Genomic DNA, 21,621 nt, shown 5'->3' with positions numbered 1-21,621 from the left:
GGTTACACTGACTGACCCTGTCTCTCATTTAGCATAGCTTCAGATTACATAACAAGGAGAACACTATCAATAATATTGGTCCTAATTTACAACCCTTTTGAGACCTACCAAGGTTACATTTTATCGTGAATGTGCAATAACAAGCTCCTAGCCAACTCATGAGGCAGCATGTGAGCATGATCAGCTGTCATCTAAGTTAGTGTACTATCATAAACACCATCTTCACCAGTAAAAAAAATACGTACCTTTTGTCCATGTGTAATATTTCTGATTTTGTTTTATGTATTCTTTTTTTTTATACATTTTTTATTTAACCTTTTATTTAACTAGGCAAGTCAGTTAAGAACAACTTGTTATTTAGAATGAAGTCCTATCGTACACTGTTCTGTTCAGAGAGAGGGTGGTGGGGAGCAGAGCACAAGACGATGTGGGTTAATTAGACAATATGGATGAGATGTGAGATCAGACTGAACAGCTGTGGTTTATGAGGTGAGTCCGGGCACAGGCTGGAGCCGCAGTCAGGGAGTGGCTGTAGTGTGTGGCTAATCCTGTAGCTAACCACACACGGATATGACTGGGGCCAGAAATACCTGGATTTCTGACACATTTTTTGTCCCCCCCTTAAGGCCCCCATTAGCCAAATAATGATAGTTTTGCATAAAAACGCCCAATTTAGTCCCTGCTGGCCCTAGCTTTAGGTCTGAAAACCCACTTAACCTGGCCATTCCCACACTATTCATGTGCTGTTCACACACCAGCCTGTCCCATCACGCGTATCCCTGTTTATTTTGGTAACTAAGCAGCGTTGTGGTCTGGTGAGACGATACACAGCCAATGCTAGAGGTTACATTCAGCCACTTTATTTTTAAGAAGAAGCCCCGTGTGCATTGGGACTGACGTCTGTTTTGAAATTGTACATTTGTGTGGGTGGCTGTTACGGCCATTCAGGCAGAGGTGCTTAAGGAGGAAGGATCGTGTTTGTTGCTGTGGTGACTGTCAGGAAGGTGAGGGAGTGGGAGGAAGAGTACACACACACAGACTCCCGCTGTCAGGCAGCCACTCAGCTATCACTTTGCCTTATTAGGGATGTCTACTGGGAGTGGAGAGGGGCGGACTGGGGATGGGCGAGGCGTGCGTGAAGGGCGAGGCGTGAGGTGTGTGTTAAATGGTTACTCTGACTTAATTGGGAAGGCCAGTTAAACATTATTTAATGTTTTTAGTGTTCACCGTGTAAAGTACTGTCGTGTTCTGCAGGGAGTCTCCATTAACTCTCCTAGTGTGGACAACAGTAGGCTAGGTCTAATTTTCCTGGAATCGACACTGGTCTGCTGTAAATCTCTGCTGATTATGGAACCTAGGCTTGTACTCCAAATGGCAGTCTATTCCCTACATAGTGCACTACTTTTAACCAGGGCCCATAGCACTCTATTCCCTACATAGTGCACTACTTTTGACCAGGGCCCATAGCACTCTATTCCCTACATAGTGCACTACTTTTAACCAGGGCCCATAGCACTCTATTCCCTACATAGTGCACTACTTTTGACCAGGGCCCATAGCACTCTATTCCCTACATAGTGCACTACTTTTGACCAGGATCCGTAGGGTGCCATTTGCTTCTCTACTCAGTGTTGATCTTCTTAACTCACTGTCTGTTTCCAAAGCAGTTAGATTCTGTGGTGTTGACTACTAACACTATAATGGACACACACACATGGGTAGCAGCACCAAACAGGAGGACTACATCCCATATGTCACCATAGGGCTCTGGTCTAAAGTAGTGCACTATAAAGGGAATAGGGTGCCATTTGGGATGTAGTTTGTGATTATGACACCACTGTGGGAGGGAACTTATCTGTCCCAATAGGAGAACCCTTTTTGGTTCCAGGTAGAACTTTTGTTGTGTGTGTGTATGTTAGACTTCCTGTATTAACATGTAATAACACTGATAACACCCAAACAGTGCATCAGCAAACATGGTGTTCCTAAAGAATAGTTTTCCTGTTTGATAGTAGTGCAGTGTTGTAACAGTGTTGTGCAGTAGTGCCTAGTAATGTAACTCATTAACATATCATTCATCAAGAGGAATCTTCTCTCGCTCTCTCTGCATCTGCTCTCTTCTCGCTCTCGTTCTCTCTCTCTCTCGGCATCTGCTCTCTCACTCTCTGCTCTCATTCTCTCTCTCTGCATCTGCTCTCTTCTCGCTCTCGTTCTCTCTCTCTCTCGGCATCTGCTCTCTCACTCTCTGCTCTCATTCTCTCTCTGCATCTGCTCTCTCTCTCTCTCTCTCTCTCTCTCTCTCTCTCTCTCTCTCTCTCTCTCTCTCTCTCTCTCTCTCTCTCTCTCTCTCTCTGATCTCTCTCTCTGATCTCTCTCTCTCTCTCTCTCTGATCTCTCTCTCTCTCTCTCTCTGATCTCTCTCTCTCTCTCTCTGATCTCTCTCTCTCTCTCTGATCTCTCTCTGCTCTCAATTCAAAGGGCTTTATTGGCATGGGAAACATATGTTAACATTGCCAAAGCAAGTGAAATAGATAATAAACAATACAAAATGTACAGTTAACATTACACTCAAAAAAGTTCCAAAAGCATAAAGACATTTCAAATGTCATATGTCTATATACAGTGCATTTGGTAAGCATTCAGACCCCTTCACTTTTTCCATATTTTGTTACGTTACAGCTTTATTCTAAAATTGATTAAATTATATATTTTTCCTCATCTATCTACACATAATACCCAATAATGACAAAGCACATTTATTAAAAATAAAATACAGAAATACCTTATTTACATAAGTATTCAGAACCTGTGATATGAGACTCAAAATTAAGCTCAGGTGCATCCTATTTCCATTAAGTGGCCAGACGGAAGCCACTCCTCAGTAAATGGCACATGACAGCCCACTTGGAGTTTGCCAAAAAGTACCTAAAGGACTCTCTGACCATGAGAAACAAGATGCTCTGTTCTGATGAAACCAAGATTGAACTCTTCAGCCTGAATGCTAAGCGTTATGTCTAGAGGAAACCTGGCACCATCCCTACGGTGAAGCATGGTGGTGGCAGGATCATGCTGTGGGGATGTTTTTCAGCGGCAGGGACTGGGAGACTAGTCAGGATCGAGGGAAAGATGAACGGAGTAAAGTACAGAGATCCTTGATTAAAACCTTTTCCAGAGTACTCAGGACCTCAGACTGGGGTGAAGGTTCACCTTCCAACAGGACAACGACCCTAAGCACACACCCAAGACAACGCAGAAGTGGCTTCGGGACAAGTCTCTGACTGTCCTTAAGTGGCCCAGCCAGAGCCTGGACTTGAACCTGATCGAACATCTCTGGAGAGACCTGAAAATAGCTGTGCAGCTACGCTCCCCATCCAACCTGACAGAGCTTGAGAGGATCTGCAGAGAAGAATGGGAGAAACTCCCCAAATACAGGTGTTCCAAGCTTGTAGCATTAAACCCAAGAAATGTGGAAAAAGCCAAGGGATCTGAATACTTTCCAGGTTGTCTGAATACTTTCCAGTAAAAAGGAAAATAAATAAACATAAATACAACCCATATTTACAGTGGTGTTTGTTCTTCACTGGTTGCCCTTTTCTTGTTGCAACAGGTCACAAATCTTGCTGCTGTGATTGCACAATGTGGTATTTCACCCAATAGCTATGGGAGTTTCGAATTCTTTGTAGGTTTGTGTAATTGGAGGGAAATATGTGTCTGTAATATGGTCATACATTTGGCAGGAGGTAAGGAAGTGCAGCTCAGTTTCCATCTCATTTTGTGGGCAGTGTGCACATAGCCTGTCTTCTCTTGAGAGCCAGGTCTGCCTACAACAGCCTTTCTCAATAGCAAGGCTATGCTCACTGAGTCTCTACATAGTCAAAGCTTTCCTTAAGTTTGGGTCTGTCACAGTGGTTAGGTATTCTGCCACTGTGTACTCTCTGTATAGGGCCAAGTAGCATTCTAGTTTGCTCTGTTTTTTTGTTAATTACTTCCAATGTGTCAAGTAATTACTTTTTGTTTTCTCATGATTTGATTGGGTCTAATTGTGTTGCTGTTCTGGGGCTCTGTGGGGTCTGTTTGTGAACACAGCCCCAGGACCAGCTTGCTTAAGGGACTCTTCTCCAGAATCTCAATTTGGTGTTTTTCCCCATTCAGTGAATTCTTGGTTGGTGAGCAGACCCCAGACCTCACAACCATAAAGGGCAATGGGTTCTATAACTGATTCAATTATTTTTAGCCAGATCCTAATTCATATGTCGAATTTGATGTTCCTTTCGATGGCATAGAAGGCCCTTCTTGCCTTGTCTCTCAGATTGTTCACAGCTTTGTGGAAGTTACTTGTGGTGCTGTCTAACGGTCTTCGTCGTCCTCAGATGAAGGGGAAGAGAAATCAGACCAAAATGCAGCATGGTAAGTGTTCGTCATTTTTAATGATAAAACTGAACACTAAATCCGACAAGCAAAACAAAAGAACAACCGAACAGTCCCGTCAGGTGCAAAACACTAAACAGAAATGAACTACCCACAAACCCCAAAGGAAAACAGGCTGCCTAAGTATGACTCCCAATCAGCGACAACGAAGTACAGCTGTCCCTGATTGAGAGCCACACCAGGCCAAAACAAAAACACAAAGCATAGAAAAAAGGACATAGAATGCCCACCCCAACTCACGCCCTGACCAACCAAAATAGAGACATAAAAGGATCTCTTAAGGTCAGGGCGTTACATGCTGATGTTAAGGCTGAGGTGTGTATAGTTATTTTGTGTGCTCTAGGGCAACAGTGTCTAGATGGAATTTGTATTTGTTGTCCTGGCAACGTGACCTTTTTTTGGAACACACCATTAATTTTGTCTTACTGAGATTTACTGTCAGGGCCCAGGTCTGACAGAATCTGTGCAGAATATCTAGGTCCTGCTGTAAACCCTCCTTGGTTGGGGACAGATGCACTATCAGACCTCAGGATAAGACCCAGAAGCAGACAGTTTGAAGTAACAAAAGTTTATTACAAAAACTGGGCAGGCAAACGACAGGTCAAGGGCAGATAGTCAATAATCCAGGGCAGTGTCACAAGGTACAGAACGGCAGGCAGGGTCAGGGCAGGCACAATGGTCAAAACCGGGAAAACTAGAGTAAACCAGGAGTACGGGGAAAAACGCTGGTAGGCTTGAAGAGACAAGACGAACTGGCAACAGACAAACAGAAATCACAGGTATAAATGCACAGGGGATAATGGGGAAAATGGGCGACACCTGGAGGGGGGTGTAGACAAGCACAAGACAGGTGAAACCGTTCAGGGTGTGACAAGATAATCAGCAAATAGTATATGTTTTACTTTAGATTCTAGACTGTTCTAGTGCTCTCGCCAATTCATGTATGTATGTATGTATGTATGTATGTATGTATGTATGTATGTATGTATGTATGTATGTATGTATGTATACACACACACACTTGAAGTTTACATACACGTTTTCAACCAATAAACACATTTCTTGTTAACAAACTATAGTTTTGGCAAGTCAGTTAGGACATCTACTTTGCATGACACAAGTCATTTTTCCAACAATTGTTTATAGACAGATTATTTCACTTATAATTCACTGTATCACAATTCCAGTGGGTCAGAAGTTTACATACACAAGGTTAAAGGCACATGGAAAATTACAGAAAATGATGTCATAGCTTTAGAAGCTTCTGATAGGCTAATTGACATAATTTGAGTCAATTGGAGGTGTACCTGTGGATGTATTTCAAGAACGACCTTCAAACTCAGTGCCTCTTTGCTTGAGCTCATGGGGAAATCAACCAAGACCTCAGGAAAAAATTGTAGACCTCCACAAGTTTGGTAAATCCTTGGGAGCAATTTCCAAACGCCTGAAGGTGCCACGTTCATCTGTACAAACAATAGTATGCAAGTATAAACACCATGGGACCACGCAGCCGGCATACCGCTCAGGAAGGAGACGCGTTCTGTCTGCTAGAGAGGAATGTACTTTGGTGCAAAAAGTGCAAATCAATCCCAGAGCAACAGCAAAGGACCTTGTGAAGATGCTGGAGGAAACGGGTACAAAAGTATCTATATTAACAGTAAAACGAGTCCTGTATCGACGTAACCTGAAAGGCCGTTTAGCAAGGAAGAAGCCACTGCTCCAAAACCGCTATTAAGAAGCCAGACAAATGGTTGCAACTGCACATGGGGACAAAGATCATACTTTTTGGAGAAATGTCCTCTGGTCTGATGAAACAAAAATAGAACTGTTTGGCCATAATGACCATCGTTATGTTTGAAGGAAAAAGGGGGGCGCTTGCAAGCTGAAGAACACCATCCCAAGCGTGAAGCATGGGGGTGGCAGCATCATGTTGCGGGGGTGCTTTGCTGCAGGAGGGACTGGTGCACTTCACAAAAGGAAGGAAAATTATGTAGATATATTGAAGCAACATCTCAAGACATCAATCAGGAAGTTAAAGCTTGGTCGCAAATGGGTCTTCCAAATGGACAATGACCCCAAGCATACTTCCAAAGTTGTGGAAAAATGTCCTAAGGACAACAAAGTCAAGGTATTGTAGTGGCCATCACAAAGCCCTGACCTCAATCCCATAGAATTTTTGTGGGCAGAACTGAAAAGCGTGTGCGAGCAAGGAGGCCTACAAACCTGACTCAGTTACACCAGCTCTGTCAGGAGGAATGGGCCAAAATTCACCCAACTTATTGTGGGAAGCTTGTGGAAGGCTACCTGACACGTTTGACCCAAGTTAAACAATTTAAAGGCAATGCTACCAAATTCTATGTAAACTTCTGACCCACTGGGAATGTGATGAAAGAAATAAAAGCTGAAATAAATCACTCTCTCCTATTATTCTGACATTTCACATTCTTAAAATAAAGTGGTGAGCCTAACTGACCTAAGACAGGGAATTTTTACAAGGATTAAATGTCAGGAATTGTGAAAAACTCAGTTTAAATGTATTTGGCTAAGGTGTATGTAAACTTCCGACTTCAACTGTATATTGAAAATGGTGGTGCTTAAGCTGCATTCCTGTCTCAGCCCTGTGGAAAGAAATGTGTGCGTTTTTTGCCAGTTTCTATCCCACACTTGTTTGTGTACATGAATTTTATGTCATATTATTATTTTTTTTGTCCCCAACACCACTTTCCATCAATTTGTATAGCAGACCCTCATGCCAAATTTAGTCAAAAGCTGTTTTGAAATCAACAAAGCATGAGAAGACGTTGCCTTTAATTTTTTTTTGTCAATTAGGGTGTGCAGGGTAAAAACGTGGTCTGTCGTACGAAAATTTGGTAAAAAGCTAATTTGACATTTGCTCAGTACGTTGTTTTTACTGAGGTCGAATTTGTCTCCACTTTTGTGGATTGGGGTGATCAGTCCTTGGTTTCAAATATTGGGGAAGATGCCAAAGCTAAGGATCATGTTAAAAAGTTTAAGTATAGCCAATTGGAATTTGTGGTCTGTATATTTTATAATTTAATTTAGGATACCATCAACACCACAGGCCTTTTTGGGTTGCAGGGTTTGTATTTTGTCCTGTAGTTCATTCAATGTAATTGGAGAATCCAGTGGGTTCTGTTAGTCTTTAATATTTGATTCTAAGATTTGTATTTGATCATGTTTATGTTTTTGCTGTTTGTTCTTTGTTATAGAGCCAACAAGATTGGAGAAGTGGTTTATCCATACATCTCCCTTTTTGGATAGACATTTTGTTTAGTGTTTTCCAATAAGTGGTTAGATTTGATGGATTCTTCAATTACATTGAGCTGATTTCTGATGTCCTGTTACTTCTTTTTCCATAGAACATTTCTGTATTGTTTTAGTGATTCAACATAGTGAAGGCGTATCACTCAGGTTTTCTGGGTCTCTGTATTTAGTCGGATAGGTTTATGAATTTCTGTCTTAGGGTTTCATTCTTCATCAAACCATTTGTCATTGTTTTTAATTTTCTCAGGTTGTCTGCTTGACATGTTTAGATTTGATAGGGAAGCTGAGAGGTCAAATTTACTGTTTAGGTTTTCTACTGCCAGGTTCACACCTTCACTATCTTCACTATTACAGTGGAACGTTTTGTCCAGAAAGTTGTCTAAAATGGAATGAATTTGTTGTTGCCTAATTGTTTTTTGGTAGGTTTCAACACTACATTCCTCCCATCTATCGCATTTCTTAATATTATTCAGCTCCTTTGATTTGATGCCTCATGATTGAGTATTACTCTGTTCAAGTAGACTGTGATTTTCTGTGATCTGATAGGGGTGTCAGTGGGCTGACTGTATGCTCTGAGAGACTCTGGGTTGAGGTCAGTGATAGTATACAGTACTACTGCCAAGAGATGATAAGTGTACCTACCGTAGGAGTCCCCTCGAAGCCTACCATTGACTATGTACATACCCAGCGTGCGACAGAGCTGCAGGAGTTGTGACCAATTTTTGTTGTTTTGTCATAGTTGTAGCTAGGGGGACATTTTTGGGAGGGAATGCTGTCACCTCCAGGTAGGTGTTTGTACCCCTGTGTGCTGAGGGTGTCAGGTTCTTGTCCAGTTCTGGCATTTAGGTCATCACAGACTAGTACATGTCCCTGGGCCTGGAAATGATTGATCTCCCCCTCCAGGGTGGAGAAGCTGCCTTCATTAAAGTTTAGGGATTCTAGTGGGGGAATAATTGTAGGTAGCACACAGGAGGACATTTTTCTCTGAGATAATTAATAATGACATTTCTAGCCACATGTAAAATGTTCCTGTTTTGATTAATTTAATAGAATGAGTTTGGTCTGCTCTATACCAAATGAGCATACCCCCTGAGTCCCTTCCCTGTTTCACACCTGGTAGTTTGGTTAATCGGACTACCAGCTCTCTGTAACCTAGTAGGCAACCAGTGGGTCCGTCTCCTGTATACCATGTTTCTTGTAGGATGACAATGTCTGTGTTTCTGATTTCTTTGGTGAAGTCCAGGTTCCTGCTCTTTAGGCCAAAGGCAGATGACCTCAGATCTTGAATATTCCAGGATGAGATGGTAAAAGCTTTGTGTTCCATAGTGTCTAGTGTTTTCGTGTGGTTTAGGCCTGGACCATTACAGTAGGTGTGAGCAGAGCATCTGATACATACATCTCTTTGCTCTCTCTCCCTGCTTTTGCTACATTTTTTGTAATTTTGCAGATGCTCATATCCAGAGTGACTTACAGGCGCAATTAAGGTTAAGTGTCTTGCTCAAGGGCACATTGAAAGCTTTCGGTTACTGGCCCAACACTCTTAACTGCGAAGATACCTCTCTTTCTCTCCCTGCTTTCTCAATTCAAAGGGATTTATTGGCATGGGAGACATATGTTTACATTGCCAAAGCAAATGGAATAGACAAACAAGGGAAACATTAGTGAACATTACACTCACAAAAGTTTATAGACATTCCAAATGTTATATTATTGGCTATGTACAGTGTTGAAGTATGCTCCTCTGGTTGCCTGTTTCTCATGGCAACGGGCCACACATCTTGCTGCTGTGATGTCACACTGTGGTATTTCACCCAGTAGATATGGGAGTTTATCAACATTGGATTTGTTTTCAAATTCTTTGTGGGTCTGTGTAATCTGAGGGAAATATGTCTCTCTAATGTGGTCATACATTTGGCAGGAGGTTAGGAAGTGCAGCTCAGTTTCCACCTCATTTTGTGGGCAGTGGGCACATATGCAGACCTGGCTCTCAAGAGAAGACTGGGTATAGTGGCCTCTCTCAATAGCAAGGCTGTGCTCACTGAGTCTGTACATAGTCAAGGATTTCCTTAATTTCGGGTCAGTCACAGTGGTCAGGTATTCTGCCACTGTGTACTCTCTGTTTAGGGCCAGATAGCATTCCAATTTGCTCTTTTTTTTTTTGGTTTATTCTATCCAATGTGTCAAGTAATTTATATTTTTGTTTTCTCATGATTTGGTTGGGTCTAATTGTGTTGCTGTCCTGGGCCTCTATGGGGTGTGTTTGTGAACAGAGCCCCAGAACCAGCTTGCTTAGGGGACTCTTCTCCAGGTTCATCTCTCTGTAGGTGGTGGCTTTGGAATGTGTGGGTGTCGCTTCCTTTTAGGTGGTTGTAGCATTTAACAGCTCTTTTCTGGATTTTGATAACTAGCAGGTATAGTCTTTCTCTCTGTCTCGCTCTCTGTCTCTCTCCTGCTTTCCTTAGTCTCACTCTATTTGGCATGACTTAGACAAGTGGTATTTCGTGTCCATTAGCTTGTGTCTGCACCTCCTATGTGTGCCGCACTATTGAAACCTTTCCAATGACTGTGTATGATTGGGAGATTACAAACGGACTTCCTGGCTGGTCACAAAGCAGGTTCAATGAGTAAGCCACCAGTCTTTGATTTAAAAAAAAAACAACAGAAATAACTATTGATTTTCTGCCTAATTAAGAAAGCTGAACTTAGATACACTATATATACACAAAAGTATGTGGACACCCCTTCAAATTAGTGGATTTGTCCATTTCAGCCACAGCCGTTGCTGACGGGTGTCTAAAATTGAGCACCCAGCCATGCAATCCCCATAGACAAACATTGGCAGCAGAATTCCCCGTACTGAAGAGGTCATAGGATGCCACCTTTCCAACAAGTCAGTTTATCAAATTTCTGCCCTGCTCTAGCTGCCCCCGGTCAACTGTAAGAGCGGTTGTTGTGAAGTGGAAACGTCTAGGAGCAACAACGGCACAGCCTCGAAGTGGTAGGCCACACAAGCTCACAGAATGGGACCACCGAGAGCTGAAGTGCATAGCACGTAAAAATAGTCTGTCCTCGGTTGTAACACTCTACTGAGTTCCAAACTGCCTCTGGAAGCAACGTCAGCACAATAACTGTTAGTTCGGGAGCTTCATGAACTGGGTTTCCATGACCGAGCAGCCGCACACAAGCCTAAGATCACCATGTGCAATGCCAAGCATCGGCTGGAGTGGTGTAAAGCTCGCCGCCATTGGACTCTGGAGCAGTGGAAACGCGTTCTCTGTAGTGATAAATCACGCTTCACCATCTGGCAGTCTGACTGCGGAATCTGGGTTTGGCGGATGCCAGGAGAACGCTACCTGCTTGAATGCATAATGCCAACTGTAAAGTTTGGTGGAGGATGAATAATGGTCTGGGGCTGTTTTGCATGGTTCGGGCTAGACCCCTTAGTTCCAGTGAAGGGAAATCTTAGCACTACAGCATACAGTGACATTATTGATGATTCTGTTCTTCCAACTTTGTGGCAACAGTTTGGGGAAGGTCCTTTCCTGTTTCAGCATGACAATACCCCTGTGCACAAAGTGAGGTCCATACAGAAATGGTTTGTCGTGATTGGTATGGAAGAACTTTACTGGTCTGCACAGAGCTCTGTCCTCAACCCCATCAAACACCTTTGGAATGAATTAGAATGCCGACTGTGAGCCAGGCCTAACCGCCCAACATCAGTGCCCGACCTCACTAATGCTCGTGGCTGAATGGAAGCAAGTCCCTGCAGTAATATTCCAACATCTAGTGGAAAGTCTTCCCAGAAGACTGGAGGCTATTATAGCAGCAAAGGGGGGACCAACTCCATTAATGCCAGTGATATTGGAAAGAGATGTTAGACGAACAGGTGTCCACATACTTTTGGTCATGTAGTGTGTATATAGTAGACTGATAGGGCTCAGGTTAAAAGTAGTGATCATGTAGTTTGAGTGTTTTTGGTTGAGTCAATAAGACCATGCCCATTGCAAGCGTATCTTTCCAAAAAATAAAAGGTTATTTCAGAATAGTGCTGCTAGTTGGCTGTAGTATACACCTCTGTCCTACATCCCAAATCCCACCCTATTCCCTATATAGTGCACTACTTTTTACCAGAGCCCTATGGATGCACCTCAGTCCTCCTGGTGCCTTCCTCCAATCCCTTTTCAGCGTTTTTATCATCAGGGCTAATTTCTGCCTGTAATCTGATTATGGGCTCTGAGAAGGTTTAGCACCCTGCCTGCAGAGTCTCTCTCTCTCTCCTGTCTTTATCGCTCTCTCTCTCATCTCTCCCTCCATCTCCCTCTCCCTCTCTTTCTCTCTCTGTCTACATTGAGCTCCCTGGTTGCGCTCACTCACATACACATAGTGTCTGTCTGTCTCAGACTGCTGCGTGGTCTGCGCTGGAGATCCACTCCCACTCTGTGCTGTTGCCTGGCTGTATCTGAGTGTCTGTCTGTCTGCATCACTGCTGCTGTGACTGTCTTTGAGCTTCGTTAGCTGCTGTTAGCTGCTGTCACCCGGGAGAGGGGGCCTGTCATCCGTGTGTGTTCCGTCTGTCTTCAGCCTCCCTACAAGTATGTTCCGGAACCCATGGATCACTAATTATCTCAGCCATGTCAAATACGGTTTCGATGGGCAAGGTAAGGAGGAGGAGAGGGGGGGTGTTAGCAGTACTACCACTTATTATGGACTTATTGTCCATTCATAGTAAGGAATTGTTCTTGTGTTGTGCAGAGAGATTCCAAGGGCGTGTGCGTGTGCGTGCGTGCGTGTGTGTGTGTGTGTGTGTGTGTGTGTGTGTGTGTGTGTGTGTGTGTGTGTGTGTGTGTGTGTGTGTGTGTGTGTGTGTGTGTGTGTGTGTGTGATAATCAGTCAATGTCCATTTGTGGACTTTGAGTTGCTGTTTCTTTGTTACTTCTCACCCGACTCAAACTGCCCTGGTATTAAACGGGTGCTTTATCCTTTGTTGTCCATGAATCATTGTATTGCAGCAAATCTTTACACCCCTCTCCTCCACGCACTTCAAAGACTGTACTGTATGTACAGAGGTAAGATCTTAATTTGAGACAGTTTGCTGGAGCAGGAAATGTGAGTTATGTGGATTATAATTACTGGACATTTTTTGTAGGGGTTGATACATTTTGTTGATGGGGCAAATCAAGTCTGACATGTATTTTGTGTGGAAATTACAAACTTTAGAAGCCTTTCTAAACCTTGAATACATATACTGTCTCAGCAGCAAAAGAGTGATCAAATTAACATCCTACATCTGTATCAAGCATCTCAGAGTAGGAGTGCTGATATAGGATCAGTTTGGCCTTTTTAGATCAAATTGAGTAAGATTACATTGACAGCGTGTCCCTGATCCTGGATCAGCGCTCCTAATCGGAGAAGCCTAATACAAACGGCTCTAGATAAGACTATGGAGGATGACTGAGAGGGTGGTTTGCGTGATCTTTGCTGAAGATGACACACTCTCTAGTCTCTATTGGCTCCTGTGATGCCTGGCTGCGTGTGGACAAGACCAGCACCATTTTAACATGGTCTATTTTTCACTTTATCTTTTCCTCTGTGCATTTATAGAAAATCCCTTTATTCTCTGAGCTCACTTTTGACAGTTGGTCTTCTGAGCTTGTCGTGGGCGTGTTCTTTTCGCTCGGCTGCCCACGAAGCAACCAGACGTTGCCATGATGTAGGGCGACTGACATGCCTCTTCTTAAAGGCCCAGTGCAGTCAAAAACATGATTTCCATGTCTCAAGGCTTAAAAATTCTTTATTAACCTGTCTGCTCCTCTTCATCTACTCCGATTTGAAGTGGATTTAACAAGTGTCATCAATAAAGGATCATAGCATTCACCTAGTCAGTCTATGTAATGGAAAGGGCAGGTGTTCCTCATTTTTTGGTTGGAATAATACTGTGAAATTGTGAGAATGATAACAATGCCCTTTTAGTGTAAGAGCTGTTTGAAAGGACCGCCTGAAATCCAACCTGTTTTGGTGGGATGGATGTTATCAGTAGGCGGTAAATCAGTTAATAAACCAATAAGAAACAAGAGTTACTAACCTCTCTGCCAATCACAGCTAGTTTTCAGTTTTCCCCTCCCCACTCAGACCACTCCCAGACAGTCCTAGCAAAATTCTTGTTTGAGAAATTGATCTTTACTAAGAAGCTATTTTTTACCATTTTTATTGAAAACAATCACAGTAAGGTACTTAATTGTTAACCAGAAATGATTCAATATTGTAATTTTAAAAACGTCTGCCTTGGACTTAAGACGACCTAACTAACACTCTCAGGCCAACTGTAATCGCTCATCACCACCCATGACAACACCTACACACACACCGCTTTGCTGCACAATTCATTGCTCTGTCTTGGTCTAGTCTTTATTGTAAATGAGAATGTGTTCTCAATGACTTACCTGGTTAAATAAAGGCTAAATAACTACCAACACTCCCACTGTCCCTCCTGGCTGGGCCACCCCTCTTTGTCGTCATCCATTGGCTTTTGGGCTAAAATAACCAGGGAGCACAGGTGTATTCTGGGGCAGAGGAGCCTTGCCCAGTAACTTGACCTGCTCCTATACTGGGGAGAAACTTCACCACAGGGTTATATTGCTGCCTTCCTTGAGTAGAGGGACTGTCAACTATGCTATGGTGTACCTATTTAGCCAGAACTAGATGGTTTTACCTTTTTGGACTAGCTTTATTTTTGGACGACAGTGGGAGTTGATAGAAATGCTTATTTAATGAATGCACCTTGGTTGGAGAGCAAGACAGTGTTCCTTTCCCTCTGATTACACTACATGGCACCTGCTCGTCAAACATCTCATTCCAAAATCATGGGCATTAATATGGAGTTGGTCCCTCCCTCTGCTGCAATAACAGCCTCCACTCTTCTGGGAAGGCTTTCCACTAGATGTTGGAACATTGCTGCGGGGACTTGCTTCTATTCAGCCACGAGCATTAGTGAGGTCCGGTACTGATGTGGGCTCCCGAGTGGCGCAGCGGTCTAAGGCACTGCATCTCAGTGCTAGAGGCATCACTACAGACCCTGGTTCGATTCCAGGCTGTATCACAACCGGCAGTGATTGGGAGTTCCATAGGGCAGCATACAATTGGCCCAGCGTCATCCGGGTTAGGGTTTGGCCGGGGTAGGCCGTCATTGTAAATAAGAATTTGTTCTTAACTGACTTGCCTAGTTAAATAAAATAAATAAAAAATTAGGCGAATAGGCCTGGCTCGTAGTCGGCGTTCCAATTCATCCCAAAGGTGTTTGATGGGGTTGAGGTCAGGGCTGTGTGCAGGCCAGTAAAGTTCTTAAACCCCGATCTCGACAAACCATTTCTGTATGGACCTCACATTGTGCACGGGGGTATTGTCATGCTGAAACAGGGAAGGGCCTTCCCCAAACTGTTGCCACAAAGTTGAAGCACGGAATCATCGACAATGTCATTGTATGCCATAGTGTTAAGATTTCCCTTCAGTGGAACTAAGGGGCCCGAACCATGAAAAACAGAACATTATTCCTCCACCAAACTTTACAGTTGGCGCTATGCATTCAGGCAGGTAGCGTTCTCCTGGCATCTGCCAAACCCAGATTCGTCCGTCAGACTGCCAGATGGCGAAGCATGATTTATCACTCCAGAGAACGCATTTCCACTGCTCCAGAATCCAATGGCGCGAGCTTTACACCACTCCAGCCGATGCTTGCATTGCACATGGTGATCTTAGGCTTGTGTGCCGCTGCTCGGCCATGGAAACCCATTTCATGAAGCTCCCGACGAACAGTTACTGTGCTGACGTTGCAGCTTTAGCAGGGCAGAAATTTGACCAATTGACTTGTTAGAAAGGTGGCATCATATGACGGTGCCACGTTGAAAGTCACTGAGCTCTTCAGTTCTCTTCCATTCTACTGCCAATGTTTGTCTATAGATATTACATGGCTGTGTGCTCGATTTTATTCACCTGTCAGCAATGGGCGTCGCTGAAATATCTAAAATCACTAATTACTTTTGGACATGTAGTGTAGCTTTACTTTCACAGCTCTTGACTAATGCTATTAGACTCTTGAAAAAAAACAACAGTTTCCCTCTTCTTTTCCCAGGGTTATTGTTGATTTCAGGAGTGAATGCCTTATTTAGGCTGGAGTCTAGTGCTGGTTATCTAAAGTGTGTAATTCCCTAAAATGTTTCCATTTTAGATTATGATGGACAGATTTCAGTGGAAGAGTTCATCATTTTTAAACATGGTGGATTCCAGTTTTTTGTCCATTATCAATTGGCACATTCTTGATAGTATGGACTTTTCCTCTCTGTTTCTCTCCAGGCTTTGGAACTGAAGCTCCAGTCAAACTCTGCACTTCAACCTCACTGCCAACCGAAGCTCTAAGGTGCGGGAAACAATTTTATGTGCACTTCTCATGTGTCATGCTCTACTCACGTTTATCAACTTTCAAAGCAACATAACTTCCCCATGTTTTAAGCTCAGAGTCTGTACTTTTCTAAACTGTAAAAAAAAAAAAACTGAAATGCAGCCTAGATATGGTCGTCTGGGCCCTGATAAGAAATTGTGCACTGTAGGGAATAGGGTGCCATTTGAGACGCGACTATTGTATCTGCCATATCATCAGGAAAAGGGGTAGATAAGGATAATGGTAGGTTCTTCAGACTGGTTTAAGACTCGTCTTTCTTGCCTCGTAAGCATTAAAAGCTGGACATGCTTGGAGCAGCTTATCCTAAGATGCTTTGTTCAAATGTAAGAACAGAAGAACAGTAATTCCTCTATTAGGATTGCTTTGTTTGCCATATCCAGTAGTCTCTTTCTATCCTGATGGAATTAACATACTCCTGTAACTGAAGCTCCTTGGCTGTATGGGATGAATTTTGGGCACTAGCCATCTGCACTAGTAGCCGGGAAATTTCTACTAACCCGGTTTGAATTATACCAGCTAAGTGTCCAACATCTGTGCCTTAAGATTATATATATATATATATATATATATGGGGACTGACAAGATGTTTATTCCCTTAAAGGGACAATCTGCAGTTGAAACGATAACAAAGCGGTCGTCCCACTACTGGTTCGGTATAAAGCTAAGGGATGGGTCTGGAGAAATGGAACCACTCTCAAATGTATAGACAGAGCTATGGATGCAAAGACTAACCATCCATGATATTACAATTATAGTTTTGACCATGTTTTAAGGCTCATATGTTTACATTGTGGTTGTTTGCAAACATTGGAGTAGAACAACATTTTTACTCTGATGGGGTACGGCAGTTGAACTAAGCACATGAGGCATTTGTAAGTTATATTCTTTGAGAATCCATGAGTGTACACTATATCATTAATTTATAAGTCCAAAAATGTATGTAGCAACTGCAGATAGACCCTTTTTTAAAGGCAGTGAATATAGTAATAGTAGTAGACATGCTGTTGCCTTCACAACCTTCAAATGGTTTATTACTGTCACCAACTCAGTGGCCTTGTGGTTGGTGTCAGCCCTGAGATTGGAAGGTTGGACATTCCATCTCATTTTGAGTTGTACCGAAGACTCTAAAAAATGGAACCTTATTCCTCTCTGCTTGACACTCCACATTAAGATAGATTGTGGTCCTGCGACAGGCTAGCGTCCTGCAACAGGCCAGCATCCTGCGATAGGCTAGCGTCCTGTCCAAGAGGTGTACTTGTATATCAAGCTGCCTCACATGACAGAAACAGGAGATAGAACAACCTATAGGGGCAGGAGCCTGTCTGAGACAATGACATGTCTGACTTTAGAGTAATCTGATGTCCATTATGTGAGATGTATCCTGTATGAATGTGTGTTGGTACCTTACTAAACACTGGAATACATCGTACATGTATATACAGTGCCTTCAGAATGTATTCAGACCAGTTGACTTTTTCCACGTTTTGTTACTTTACAGCATTATTCTAAAATGGATTCAATAAAAACAATTCTTCAATCTACACACACTACCCCATAATGACAAAGAGAACATAAAAATACAAATAAACCTTATTTACATAAGTATTCAGACCCTCTGCTATGAGACTCAAAATTGAGCTCAGGTGCATCCTGTTTCCACTGATCATCCTTGATGTTTCTACAACTTGATTGGAGTCCACCTGTGGTAAATTCAATTGATTGGACATGATTTGGAAAGGCACAAACCTGTCTACATAAGGTCCCACAGATAACCAGTAGATGTCAGAGAAAAAACCAAGCCGTGAGGTCGAAGGAATTGTCCGTAGAGCTCCGAGACAGGATTGTTTCGAGGCACAGATCTGGGGAAGGGTACCAAAACATTTCTGCAGCATTGAAGGTCTCCAAGAACACAGTTGCCTCCAATCTTAAATGTAAGAAGTTTGGAACCACCAAGACTCTTCCTAGAGCTGGCCACCCGGCCAAACTGAGCAATCGGGGGAGAAGGGGCCTTGGTCAGGGAGGTGACCAAGAACCTGATGGTCAATCTGACAGAGCTCTAGAGTTCTGTGGAGATGGGAGAACCTTCCAGAAGGACAACCATCTCAGCAGCACTCCACCAATCAGGCCTTTATGGTAGAGCGGCCAGACGGAATTCACTCCTCAGTAAAAGGCACATGACAGCCCGCTTGGAGTTGCCAAAAGGCACCTAAAGGACTGTCTAGTGTGATAACCTGCTCCAGAGCGCTCAGGACCTCAGAATGGGGCAAAGGTTCACCAACAGGATAATGACCCTAAGCACAGCCAAGAAAATGCAGAAGTGGCTTCGGGACAAGTCTTTGAATGTCCTTTTAGTGGCCCAGCCAGAGCCTGGACTTGAACCCGATCGAACATCTCTGGAGAGACCTGAAAATGGCTGTGCAGCGTCGCTCCCCATCCAACCTGACAGAGCTTGAGAGGCTCTGCAGAGAACAATTGGAGGAACTCCCCAAATACAGATGTACCAAGCTTGTAGCGTCATACCCAAGAAGACTCAATGCTGTAATCGCTGCCAAAGGTGCTTCAACAAAGTACTGAGTAAAGGGTCTGAATAATTGTGATATTTCCGTTTTAAAAAATAAATAAATTAGCAAACATTTCTAAAAACCTGTTTTTGCTTTGTCATTATGGGGTATTGTGTGTAGGTTGAGGGGGGGGAACAATTTAATCAATTTTAGAATAAGGCTGTAACGTAACAAAATGTAGAAAAAGTCAAGGGGTCTGAATACTTTCTGAAGACAATGTACATCTTGAATAGCAAGTCTCATAATATGATGCTAGATTCATCTGAACTTTCAGCTTTCAGAACGACTTTTCATTCAGGGACAAGACTGCGCTGGTAAGGAGTGCTACTGATATCGATGCCAATCTTCTGGCAGTCCTTCCCAAAGGTGAGTTGCGTCCCGAACACAGACTGCATCGTAATGGCACCTTATTCCCTTGGCACTACTTCTGAACAGGACCCATAGGGCTCTGGTCCAAAGTAGTGCACTAGATAGGGAATAGGGTGCTATTTGGGATTCAGTCTTTAAAATAGGAATAAGAGTCTAACATGTTACTGTCATGCTTTCATGTTTTGTAATTTTTTCTTTTTTTTCTTTCCCAGTTTCAGAATTAAAGAAACATTTTGAAAGTGTTGTCTCTATTGATTTGGAAATGAACAGGTATGTTTGCATTTGTCGATTCGGAACCCTTGACAATGACAACCCTCCCTCTGTCCCTCCGTTTCCATACATCCTTTCAGTTCTCATCCACTGTCATAGTTACCTCAGACCGTTTCCATACATCCTTCAGTTCTCATCCACTGTCATAGTTACCTCAGACCGTTTCCATACATCCTTCAGTTCTCATCCACTGTCATAGTTACCTCAGACAGTTTCCATACATCCTTCAGTTCTCATCCACTCTCATAGTTACCTCAGACCGTTTCCATACATCCTTCAGTTCTCATCCACTGTCATAGTTACCTCAGACCGTTTCCATACAGCCTTTCAGTTCTCATCCACTGTCATAGTTACCTCAGACCGTTTCCATACATCCTTCAGTTCTCATCCACTGTCATAGTTACCTCAGACCGTTTCATGTTGGTACTACAGTAGGGTGACAAAATTTAGTTAAAATTCCTAGGTTTTCCAGAAATTCTGATTTGAAGATTTCTGGATGTCCTGTTTATTCCTTTCTGAATCCAGGAATCTTCCAACTGGGATTTCCTTTAGAGGAATGTGGTTTTTCATGATTTGTATTTAGTGTTTATTGGTGTATTTACTACTCTCCTATGCTACCTTCATTGTGCAATTGTTGAGATGCAGGGCTCCCTTGCAAAATAGACCTTGGTCTGAATGGGACTCCCTGCTAAAATAAAGGTTAAATAAATAAACTGTTTCAGTATGTGATAACACAGTAATCTCTGTATGCACCTGTCTGGTATGAAGCAGGAAGGAGAGGATAGCCAGGCGTCTGGAGGGTATAGAGAGTGACGTTCCTCCTGCCCTGACGCCCAGCTGTGTCAGCCTGGTGGTCAACCGTATCCTGGAGGAGGACCTGCCACGATACACCCGGGCTTCAGACCGCTGTGAGCCAATCATGGGTATGTATGCTGACGACGTTTGGGTGACAACCTGTTTCTGCTCTCTTGCCAACTCATCGTGTCATGCCATGTTTGAGACATTGTGTTCATATGATTTAGGTTGCGTTCCAAATGCCACCCTATTCCCTATATCACGGGTATCCAACTCTTACCCGGAGCCTGGTCGGGAGCCTGCTGCTTTTCTGTTCTACCTGATAAATCCTGTTAGGGCTAGGGGGCAGTATTGACACGGCTGGATAAAAAACATACCCGATTTAATCTGGTTACCACTCCTACCCAGTAACTAGAATATGCATATACTTATTACATATGGATAGAAAACACCCTAAAGTTTCTAAAACTGTTTGAATGGTGTCTGTGAGTATAACAGAACTCAAATGGCAGGTCAAAACCTGAGAGATTCCTTTACAGGAAGTGGCCTGTCTGACCATTTCTTGAACTTCTTTTCCATCTCTATCTTTTACTAAGGATCTCTGCTCTAACGTGACACTTCCCACGTCTTCCATAGGCTCTCAGAGCCCGGGAAAAAACAGAATGTCGTCATTCCAGCCCCAGGCTGAAACACATTATCGCCTTTCTCAAGTGGCCGATCAAGGGACTCTGGGCTTATGCGCGTGACCCGACCGCCCCCGCCTTTGTGATTTTTTTCCTCTGTTTGCCGAAAAGGAGATTCCCTGTCGGAATATTATCGCTTTTCTACGAGAAAAATGGCGTAAAAATTGATTTTAAACAGCGGTTGACATGCTTCGAAGTACGGTAATGGAATATTTAGAATTTTATTGTCACGAATTGCGCCATGCGCGCGACACTTCTTTACCATTTCGGATAGTGTCTGGAACGCACGAACAAAACGGCGCTATTCGGATATAACGATGGATTATTTTGGACCAAACCAACATTTGTTATTGAAGTAGACGTCCTGGGAGTGCATTCTGACGAAGACAACAAAAGGTAATCAAACTTTTATAATAGTAAATATGATTATGGTGAGTGCTAAACTTGCCGGGTGTTTAAATAGCGAGCCCGTGATGCCTGGGCTATGTACTTAGAATATTGCAAAATGTGCTTTCACCAAAAAGCTATTTTAAAATCGGACATATCGAGTGCATAGAGGAGGTCTGTATCTATAATTCTTAAAATAATTGTTATGCTTTTTGTGAACGTTTATCGTGAGTAATTTAGTAAAATGTTAGCGAATTCCCCGGAAGTTTGCGGGGGGTATGCTAGTTCTGAACGTCACATGCTAATGTAAAAAGCTGGTTTTTGATATAAATATGAACTTGATTGAACAAAACATGCATGTATTGTATAACATAATGTCCTAGGGTTGTCA

General features: G+C 43.0%; 1 protein-coding gene across 17 annotated transcripts in view; it reads left to right on the top strand.

Moving 5' to 3' along the window:
- Positions 1–21,621, top strand: part of LOC106569572 (supervillin) — a 93,248-nt gene that overhangs the window by 8,765 nt on the left and 62,862 nt on the right. For 6 of the 17 annotated variants that reach the window (XM_045694413.2, XM_045694412.2, XM_045694422.2 and 3 more), the window contains exons 1-5: positions 11,252–12,371; positions 16,060–16,123; positions 19,001–19,092; positions 19,308–19,365; positions 20,134–20,288. In XM_045694413.2, the coding sequence (XP_045550369.2) occupies positions 12,308–12,371; positions 16,060–16,123; positions 19,001–19,092; positions 19,308–19,365; positions 20,134–20,288 (433 nt within the window). In that variant the 5' untranslated portion in view covers positions 11,252–12,307. Of the gene's footprint in view, positions 1–11,249; positions 12,372–16,059; positions 16,124–19,000; positions 19,093–19,307; positions 19,366–20,133; positions 20,289–21,621 lie in introns of those variants that run through there. The other 11 variants (XR_006758829.2, XM_045694409.2, XM_045694417.2 and 8 more) reach the window with 8 other exon arrangements.

Source organism: Salmo salar, chromosome 14 (assembly GCF_965601325.2).
Source record: "Salmo salar chromosome 14, fSalSal1, whole genome shotgun sequence".
Lineage (NCBI taxonomy): Eukaryota > Metazoa > Chordata > Actinopteri > Salmoniformes > Salmonidae > Salmo > Salmo salar.
Note: the sequence above shows the minus strand (reverse complement) of the source record. Positions and strands in the feature narration are given on the sequence as shown.